The sequence below is a fragment of the Gekko japonicus genome, unplaced genomic scaffold, assembly GCF_001447785.1.
Source record: "Gekko japonicus isolate JY-2015 unplaced genomic scaffold, Gekko_japonicus_V1.1 scaffold259, whole genome shotgun sequence".
NCBI lineage: Eukaryota > Metazoa > Chordata > Lepidosauria > Squamata > Gekkonidae > Gekko > Gekko japonicus.
In genome coordinates this window covers 1,234,425-1,245,041 of record NW_015165243.1, presented here as the reverse complement: position 1 = coordinate 1,245,041, position 10,617 = coordinate 1,234,425, and the positions used below count along the sequence as shown (strand labels likewise).

The following is a 10,617-nucleotide window of genomic DNA, read 5'->3' as shown; positions in this document are numbered from 1 at the left end:
GAAGGTTAGAAAGTTGAAGAGAAAGTTGGTTATCATGGCAATCAGGCAATATAACAGCTAGTAAAATGGCGCAAAGAATGAGTAGCGCAAACAGTCCAACCATTTAATATCATCTAATCACAGTGGTTTTGTATCTTATTGCTTGACAGAGCTAAGGGCTAGGGATGGCCATGAACCAAACCATGAAACAAAATTTGTCAGGAATTTTGCCCTGTTCATGGTTCATGAACCCAAGTTCATGACGTGTCTACTGTTGTCACGCTCTCCTTTGGACTCTGGTGCGGCGCCCCCAGTGGCTATGGTGCCAGGGTTTGCGACCTGACTCTGGCGGGGGAGACAGAGCGGTGGGATCCAAAAAGGGAGAGGGAGGTGAGGGGCCTCAGGCAGGCAGGGGACAGGGTTAGAGTCCCTCTGCCAGCACGCTGCGTACTTCCTTCTCTCTCTTTGCTGTTTCTTGTCTCTCAGTCAGCGTCCCACTCAGTTCCACAGCGCACTCCTCCTCCCCGGCCCCTTCTCCACCCTGCCTTTTATCTCCCCGCCCCGCTCCAAGGACCACCCATCCGCCCTCAGACTCGGGCCACGCCCTCCTTTATCAGCTTGGACGCCAGCAGGGCGTCTCCAGGGCGAGTGCAATGCGCCAGCGGCGGCTCAGGCGGCCTCTGGGACTGCGCCGTTGGTCTGCACCTGTACCCACTGCGTTGCGCCCGCTCCTGGCCAGTTGGGGAAGCAACCACCGCCCCTTTCCTCTTCCGGAGTACTGCCTCTTGAACCCCGGTCTTGTCTCCGTGCCCTGCCAACACAGCCTGAGTAGGGAGGGCCCCCTGCTCCCAACTCCCTCCCCGGACCACTGGTCTTCATCTCGCTTGGTGAGTCAGGCCTAGGGGGTCTTGCAGGGTCTGTCGGGGTCCCCGGTGCCCGGTTAGCACGTCCCGCGGCCTCAGGGGCGGGACAACTGTCATGAACTTTCATGAACTTTTAAAGCAGTTCATGGCGTTTCATGGATAGATAAGAAAGCAGGGGTTTAAAGGTAATCCAAGTCCCTTTAAACTCCTGCTTTCTGTTCCCCACGAAAGCTTTAAAAACAGCTAAGCAGCTGATCTCTAAACTCCCCATCACTCAGCTATTTTTTGGACTTGCTTGTGCAATCCCTTTGAACTTTAAAGGCACAAGAAACCCCATAAAATAGCTGAGCGGCAGGGAGTTTAAAGGGACTCCACAAGAAAGCCCAAATGGCTAAATGGCGGAGGGCAGGCTGCTCCCCACCACTCAGCTGTCTTCTAGGCTTTCTGAAAAACCCATTTAAATGGACTGCAGTCCCTTTCAGTGGGGTTTGCGTGGCTATGAACCTGTTCGGTTTTTGAACAAACTGTCCTGGGTCAGAGCAGACTCAGCCAAGACCAAGGGGACAAGACAGCATCACTAACCAGAAGCACAAAGTCGAGAGCTCAGTCCAAGAGTCATACACAAGAGAAGCCAGCCGAGGGTCCAAGAAGCAGAGTCTGAGCAGGTCCAAGTGGCGTAGTCAAGCAGGTCTGGGGTCAAAGCCAAAAGTTCAGGAGTTTATTTTTTTTATTATTATTTGAGTCGTACCCCACCCTCCCCACCAATGCGGGCTCAGGGTGCTTACATAAAAGTTGCAACAGATAAAACAACAATATAAATATCTGCATAAAACACAACATGGTTACTAAAACAATTTGTATGGTGATGGCAGTACAGTAGTAGCAGCATATGTAATAAACATACAGTCAGCGGTTGATTTCCCTATTGGCATGCTCAAGCTGGGTGATGATATTGGGCACAGGGTCTCAGTTAGGTGCAGCTCCTTACCTGAAGGCCTGGTGGAAGAGCTCTGTTTTACAGGCCCTGCAGAACTGTAGAAGGTCCCACAGGGCCCTCATCTCTTCCAGAAGCTCATTCCACCAGGTTGGAGCTGCCACTGAGGTGGCCCTGGCCCTAATTGATGCCAGCCTGGCGTCCTTAAGGCCAGGGTGGGTCAGACGATTTTGAGACCCTGACCGTAGTGCTCTCTGGGGAGCATGTGGGGAAAGGCAGTCCCTCGGGTAGGTAAAGCCATAAAAGGCTTTAAAGGTAAGCACCAGCACCTTGAAGCAAATTCGGTACGCTATAGGTAGCCATTGCAGTGCTTTCAGCACAGGCTGGATGTGCTCCCACATGGGGAGTCCCAGCAGCAGCCTGGACACCACGTTCTGCACCAGCTGAAGCTTCCAGATTTGAGTTAAGGGCAGCCCCATGTAGACAACATTACAGTAGTCTAATCTCAAGGTGATCATAGCATGGATCACTGTCACCAGTGCAGTTGCAGATAGGAACAGGTCTGGGTGGTGTGGTTGCGTGTCTCCAGAAAGGTGACAAGTTGCTCCCAGACCTACTCCATCTGAAGCCCCATCCTTTGTTGGTGGCTGACAGCTGGGTCTCGTTGCTTGTGAGAGAGCCGTCCATTTGACTCATTAGCCCCAGATGCTCCTCTTGATTTGGCAGTTGCCAGGCAGCGAGGCCCACGTGCTGCTTCCTCTTGAGGAGCTCCAAGCGCACGCTCCTCCTGCATTCCCCTGCCTCCAGGGAAAGAAGAGGCGAGACAGCCTGTGAAGTCTCCCCAGGATCTTGGGTTGTTGATGTACTGCCTCTCAGGGTTGCCTCTTATGTGTTCCCAGTGTTCATGGGGCTGGAGTGCATGCTGTCCTCAGCAACCGGGGCACTAGGACCTGCCTCTGCCGTCTCAGGGTCATTGACAGCATCAGTTGGTTGAGTCTCAGAGGTGCTGAGGGGGATGTTATCAGCATCAGCTGAATAATCCTCAGCTAGAGCTAGAGATGTGAAGGCCCGGAAAAAAACTGAAAAAATTCGGGAAAAAATTGGGTTTTTTCCATTTTTTTCCTGAAGCCTTTTTGTTTTTTTCGGAAAAATTGGAAAAAGAAAAGAAAAGAAAAAAATTGATTATGGAACGTTTTATTTTAACATGATGAATAAAATATTTTAAGACAAGGTGTTAAAATATTTTCCAAATCATTTCTAAAATATATATATATGGTATCAGATTGATCTAATTTCTGTGCACTGAGGACAAGCAAGTCCTAGGTTACAAACTGAACTCTCCAATGCAAGAACAAGGTGTATTTCTTCCTTTAGGAGGTGCGATTGTCAGAAGAAAATAAAAAGGTTTCAGTTTTGTTTTTGCATGTGGGTGGGTATTCTGTTTGTAATAATTGTTTGGATACACTATATTTTTAATATGCTAGTTGTTATAATTTCATGCCAAGTAAAAATGTCCATAGTCATATTTTATGTTCCTAAAGTAACAGAATGACTTTCTATCTAGAAAAGACAAAAGAAATGCTAATGTAGCATTTTTTTCAATTTTTCCGAAAATTTCGGTTTCCCCCCAAAAAAACCCAGAAAAAACCCAATTTTTTTTCCGAGCTTCAAAATTTCCGGAAATTTTACATCTCTAGCTAGAGCAGGCTGACGCACGCACGACACAAACTTACGAAGCAATACGAACTGCATTTTTCCAGTTCATGAGGATCTCTACTAAAGGCAGCATGTTCCACTGGGGCAAAGCAAGTTATGTTGGTGGAAGATGAATCCTGCCCGTGGAGGAATTTCTTGCATTGATGGAATGTGCTTCCTTTAGTTGAGGGGAATGATAGAATGCAATCTTTTGTCTCTTTAAAGGAAAATACATCAGTTAAATTAGCAAATTATCAAAGCCATGTTTGATTTTAAAAGCAGTATTGGACAGTAGTACTTCTGACAGTGATGAAAGGTAATGATTTTTGAGCCGATTGTATCGGTCCAGGGCAGAAGACAAGTGTTGATTCATATTAAGAGTGGCATGCCCAGCTTTTCTTAGTATTAATAGTGCTAGCACTCTCTTTATATGCTGCATAAGAGTTAAGTGTATTGGTAGAACAGTGCAGTTGACAATGTTGGCTGTTCCTGGCATAGTGATAATATTTGCCCAAGTGCATTGTTCCAAATTTCCCCAAACAAGTGTAGTGTTGTAGTGGTGGCTTGCTGTTGGATCCCAAGTTACATAATAAAAAAAATTCAATTAACTCTACACTACTAATAGTAGCAAGCAGAATACCCACTTGTCCATCAAATCATAATACATCTGAATAACTGGTATTTAATCAGCTGCAGTAGAAAATATATTTGGTTAATTTACTTTTTTAATCATTCAAAAACACTGTCCAAACAATTATAATGTTGAAAACTATGAAGGAAGTATATTAATCAAAATTAAATTGTGCGGGAAGGACAGAGATATGTAAAGAAGAAAATTCAAGAATCACTAATTATTCCAATTTTTTTGTCCTCAGTTGCCTTGCTTGAATTCTTATGATAGCTATTGCAGCAACCAAGTAGCTGCCAAAGCTTTGCTGGATCACAAAAAGCAGGATCATCGGGTACAAGACTTTCTCCAGCGTTGCTTAGAATCCCCTTTCAGCCGCAAACTGGACTTATGGAATTTCCTTGACATCCCAAGGAGCCGTCTGGTGAAGTATCCGTTGCTACTCAGAGAAATTCTGAGACACACACCAAATGATCACCCGGACCAACAGCATCTTGAAGAAGCTGTATGTATTTATCAAAGATGTTATCTCTAAATAGGACTGTCTAAATCAATGTTTAAAATATTGTCTTGGCCAGTTCAAGGATCCTGCATGGAAAAGAGTCATGTAACTGAAATGCTGGAATTTCTAATTGGATTTTATAATTACGAGCAATTATAATTATAAAATTATAAAAACACTCCCCCCCCACAGACAATATCTCCCTTACACTATGGAAGCAGTGTGTAAGGTTAAAATAATATTCCAATATATACAGAGATAAACAGAAGTAGTTACATTGTCTGTAGTGAAATTTGGCACTTTCCAGATAACGTTGATGACTGACAAATCTTATGAAGAAAATTACCAATTTATTCCACTTTTAGTCATCTCATTAAAATTGACATTGGCCATTACATGAAGTGGGTATTATGTAGAATTATGATAGAAGTTACAAATCAGGTTAAAGGGTGTATTCTATAATATGGTGTATTCTATAGGATACTGGATTGCACATGACAGTGAAATCTGTTCAAATGTGGTCTATCTCATAGGGGTGTGCTTTACACCTAGTGCTGGACTGTTGTGTAAGAAACGTTAATCCCAAAGATTTATTTCTGCTTGTGTAAGACCTTCCACAAGCAAAAGCAAGAGAACTGCTATAGAACCTACTTATTATAGCATTGTTCTAAGATGAGTCATGGTCCTGATCTTGGAATCACAAATAGCATACAGATCAAGGCTGCCATTCCTCCATTCCTCCATCCCTTCATCTTTTTACCCCTCCCTTTCAGTCTCACAGTTGTGCTGTTTTAGTTGAATAGTGTGAAATGTGCAGTCCATGTACCTAATGTAGTGGTTAGCTGTGTTACATCAATTTTTTTTTGTCTGGTGCATTCTGCACTATTTTAAGTGGGATTTCTGCTTAGCCAATTTATTTTCCGCTCTCTAATTTCAAAATATTTCTGGTCTATAAGTATGTTTTAGGGTAGTGGTAATTCAAGTGAGTACTTAAATAGAATATTTACATTGTGTTGTAGTTTATTTTCACAACTAAAAGAACTAGCCAAAATTTACTTATCACATATTCAATCCTCTCTTTCGTAGATTAATATCATCCAAGGCATAGTAGCAGAAATCAATAAAAAGACAGGCGAATCAGAATGCCAGTATTATAAAGAGAGGCTAATATATCTTGATGAAACCCAGAAGGACTCCTTGATAGATAATTCACGTGCTGTGTGTTGTCACGGTGAACTAAAGAACAACAGGGGAGCGGTAAGTAATTAGTTTTTTAAAAGAAGAAATACTCGTTTATTTCACTTTGGTAAGAATTTGTACGGTGCAGGTAATGAGATTTTATGTCAAGAATACTACAGTTAAAGGTTTTTAAAACTATTTTCCTATGGAGATCCTGGGAAGCCAACATCAGGTCTCATAAATAAGATAAGAGGACAGCTGCAGATGCTTTGGCTTAAGAAATAGATCTGAACATTTCTGAGACCCTGGTAACCTACAAGAAGGGTCTGTCATGTGTCTTCCTGGGTACTGTGCATCAGGGTTACTGTCAAGGATACAGGGATTATATTACTGTGGTGCTGAAGGATCTGCATGGGATACCCATTAATTTCCAGACACAATTCAACAAGCTTGTTCTTGGAGACAGGGAACTTCAAGGACTATGTCCTCCCATAGTGTCCACCCTGCCAGCTAAGATGTTCCTCACGGGTCCTGCTCTGTGTGCCCCCGCCTTCAGAGGTGAGGTGGGTGGCAACCATGTTCTTAATTAAAGGGTTTATTTTTCAACACTGGTTTTACAGTTTACTTCTAGCTTGAGAATTATTTTATGAGACTTGTTTTAAGCTGCTAAATGTTATATGTTTTTACATTCTGGCTGGCTATTTAATGGTGGGTTTTAGTTAAGAACTTTTATGGTGTCTCATGTCTGTGTTACGTTTTATTTTGTAAGCCGCATTGGGCAGGTTCCCTGAAGAGGCAGCATAGAAATGCAATAAATACATAAGAGAATTTGTCTGATACATTCCTCTCTCATATTACCTTCCTCACTTATTGTGTTCATGTCAGGAATTCCTGTCCAGATCTGCATTAAATTAGAACTGTAGGTGAAAGTGTAAGGTGTTCTCTTTGGCAGTGCTAAAACAAAAAGAGTTCACTTCCTAGAGACTCCTGCCAGATGCCATTCTTGCCCAACCAGGCCTTTAATGAATGTTAGGGGATCTACCCTCTGACATTTTATTGCTATGCGTTATTAATCTGTTTATGATGTTTACCTTTGCTTAATGACATTTGCATGCTGCTGCTTTCTATTAGCTTTAGATTAAAAGATACCTTAGATTTCTATATCATTTCCTTTTACATTTGAGTATGTTCTCAGAATAATTTAATAGTTCAATAAAAGGTAAAGAATTTAATAGTTCACTAAAATGTGGAAATAATTATACACTTAAACTGTAATGCTATTCTGTATAGATCAGTATAACATTAATACATAGACCATTATAGCATTTTTGTATGTGTTGTGGTAGTATTAGCATTGTTTAAAGAACCACATTGAAAGTATTTTGAGTTATAAATATAAATTAATGCTACAACATTTTTTCACCTATACTATTACTATTTACCCATGATGGTAAACTGTAGTTTGAACTTCACAAGGCTGGAATGCATATATACAAAGCAAGTAGAAACTAGCATTTTTATCATATAGTGTTTTATGTAAAAGTGGAACAGTAAGCAATTATCTGTTTGGAATCCAACCTGCTACAGATGGATGGATTTTGGAGCATACAATTTTAATTGACGCTGAGAGGTTTTTGATGGCCCACTCAGAAAATTCTTGGCTGTCTTCTCCAGATTCAGGAGCGCTTTCCAATTGGTCTGCCAAAGAGACTTGTCTTTTGCCCCATATGCTTTATCTTGTTTCTCATCAGATAGTAAATGGCCAAGTTCAGACTGGCAGTTTGAAGCGGGAGGGAGTCGTGGCAAAAAAGAGCCGGAACAAACTGTTCCGGGTTTTCTTGTTCACACTGCAGCGACTGATGCGGGAGCATACCGGGAGGAGGCGCACTGTTGGCCCGGAGGCACGGTTGTAAGGCGCGGCTTTCCTTTTGGCAATCTAGAGATATGCACTTATGCGCATGTATGCATATGCACATATGTGCATAAACACATAAGAAAAACTCAGCTTTTGGCATTCACACTTTGTTGGTGCGTTATGGACGCGGGATAATCGTGCTTTCCAGGGTTTGCTACCACTTTCACCAGATATCTTTTAAACTCGGGAGCGAAGCATTACAAGACGGGTTGAGTACGGGTGGGGGAACACCTGACAGATGTGCCTGTGTGAACGGTCCCTTAATCCGGTTGTGGAACATTTCTGAAACGTGCCTATATCGGGGCAAACTGCCAGTCTGAACTCGGCCAATGAAGAGATACTTCAGGCAGATCCATAAGCTTCTTCATATATACCACTGATTACAGGGGAAAGCTTCCTATAAAGAGCAAAGGGCACTGCAGGCACTTTTACTTACTTATTATTCAAGCTACGAGCCCTTCAGAACATTCAGGTAATTGCTTTTTAGCAGTATCTTGGCAATTTCTTCTGTATCTGATTTTATTGGGGGATGGGGAAGTCCCAATACTCACTGATTGTTCATACCCCTCTTTTGCTTCCTAACTTGTAAACTGTTGAACTATGTTAGTTTAAAAAAAACAAAAAACTATGGAATTTACCAGTAAATATTGTAAAACCAACAGCTTACTTTTTTCCTTTACGATCAGAAACTACACGTCTTTCTCTTTGAAGAAGTGCTGGTAATCACTAGAACTGTTACACATAATGAGCAGCTTTGCTACCAACTGTATCGACAGCCCATCCCTGTAAAGGATCTTGTGGTGGAAGACTTGCAAGATGGAGAAGTACGATTGGGTGGATCCATACGTGGGGCATTTAGCAACAATGAGAGAAGTAAGAGCATGCTAAATTATCTAAGAGTTCTGTTATAAAGTGAAATTCCAGACTTGCCTCTTTCTGTTCAAATGCTGTCATTTAACTGTTTATTCAGAGTAAAAACATGGTCTTTCTTTCTAGCAACTCTTGCAGAGTTAGCCTAACATACCTTACAGGGTTATTGTGAGGATAAAAGGAAGAAGGAAGAGTCATGTATGCTGCCCTGATCAAGCCTTTTAGGAAATTATAGGGGAAAATTGACATCCCAGTAACAATAGACTTCCTCGAAGCCAAAATTCATGCAGACCTGTCAGCTGACAGTATTGCTCAGATATGAGTGGGTATCCCACTCCATCCTTCATGCTTTATAATGCATTACTAAGCTGACACTCCCAGTCTGTTGGCCCCTCTGAACCTCCAATCTTCCTTGCAACTTTGAACACATTTCACTTCAGTGTCAACAGATGAAGGAGCCTTATAATGAGTCAGACCACAGGTCTATCAAAGTTAATATTATTTAGTCTGGCAGTGGCTCTCCAGGATCTTTCAAATCACCTTCTACTTGATCCATCTTTTCACTGGAGATTCCAGTAGTCTTACCTGGGGCCCTCTGCATCCAAAGCAGATGCTCTGTCACTCAGTCCCTCCCCAAGTAGATAGCAACTCTTTCCATCTGATATATTAGCTGCTGGTACTGCCTTAGAAGGAGCTACGGTGGCTCAAATGGTTAAGACGCTGAACTGCAGGCTGTGAAAGGTCAGTAGTTCAGCAGTTCGAGACCCGGGTGCCGCAAGACGGGGTGAGCTCCCGTCTCTAGTTCCAGCTCCTGACAACCTAGCAGTTCGAAAGCAAGAAATTGCAAGTAGATAAATAGGTACCACTTCATTGGGAAGGTAACAGCGTTCCGTGCGCCTTCGTGTTTAGTCATGCCGGCCACATGACCACGGAAACGTCTTCGGACAGCGCTGGCTCTTCGGCTTTGAAACGGAGATGAGCACCGCAACCCTAGAGTCGGACGCGACTGGCATTCGAGCAAGGGAACCTTTACCTTTACCTTTTACTGCCTTTGAAGGTGAGAGCTCAGCTTGCCTTCTCCCTGTCTGTTACTTTTCTGTCCAGCTAACTTGTGTGGAGGAGAGGACCTCCTTTTATATTGAGCTAGGCCCCACTTCTGGGTCATGCTCCCTCCCCAGGACTTCATAGTCTTGCTGCTTCTGACTTACCTCTTCTGCTGCTGGCATCTCATCTTTATCTTTTGCCTTCCTAAGTTCAGCAAGAGCGGGGGAAAGCTTCCAGTTGGTTAGGGTAATGGGCTAGTAGTTTGCTGGTGGTCTGTTCAGTGGCTGTTTAAAAGAGCTAAATAGGCCTCCAGGTGTTCCCGTGAATCTTCCTGCATTCATACTGGCAATCACTGACAGTCATTTGTCAATCTAACTTCCACCCCTTGTAGGTGGTATGTCAGTAATTTATTTATTTAATTTATTTATTACTTTCGATTTATATCCCACCTTGCCAAAACAAACTGGCTCAAGGCAGCATATAAGAAGTTATAGTAAGCGGCCATTGTTGGCTGGACCCTGCGGGGGGGGGGTATACCTTTATCAGTGAGAGAGACAGAGTAGTGGCATTATGGTGTGGTTAGAGTATTGGACTGGGATCTTGGAGACATGGGTTCAAATCTGTATTCCATTATAAAGCTCACTGGATGGTCTTCAGCCAGTCACGTACACTTAGCCCAGCTTACCTGTTGTGAGGATAATATGGGGAAGGGAGAATCATGTATGCTTCCCTGAGCTTCTTGGAGGATAGGATGGAAATGAGACAAAAATAAACGAGAGGCAAGGATCTAAAAGGACAACATGCTGCATGCAGCAACTGCTGACTGTCCTCCCTGAATGGGCCGGCAGCAGGATCTCTGCTGCTGCCACCGCTGAAAGATGGGTATTTATTGTTGCACCAGTAAGAGACTCCCACTGTGTCTCTCTCTCTCTCTCTCTATATATATATATATACACACATACACACACATACACACACATACATACACGGTATATATATATATATATA

General features: G+C 42.9%; 1 protein-coding gene across 2 annotated transcripts in view; it reads left to right on the top strand.

The window, feature by feature from the left end:
* The window catches only part of ARHGEF3 (Rho guanine nucleotide exchange factor 3), a 184,386-nt gene that overhangs the window by 172,357 nt on the left and 1,412 nt on the right, over positions 1-10,617 (top strand). For both annotated transcript variants that reach the window (XM_015410042.1, XM_015410043.1), the window contains 3 exons: positions 4,347-4,604; positions 5,688-5,858; positions 8,382-8,568. In XM_015410042.1, the coding sequence (XP_015265528.1) occupies positions 4,347-4,604; positions 5,688-5,858; positions 8,382-8,568 (616 nt within the window). The remainder of the gene's footprint in view (positions 1-4,346; positions 4,605-5,687; positions 5,859-8,381; positions 8,569-10,617) is intronic.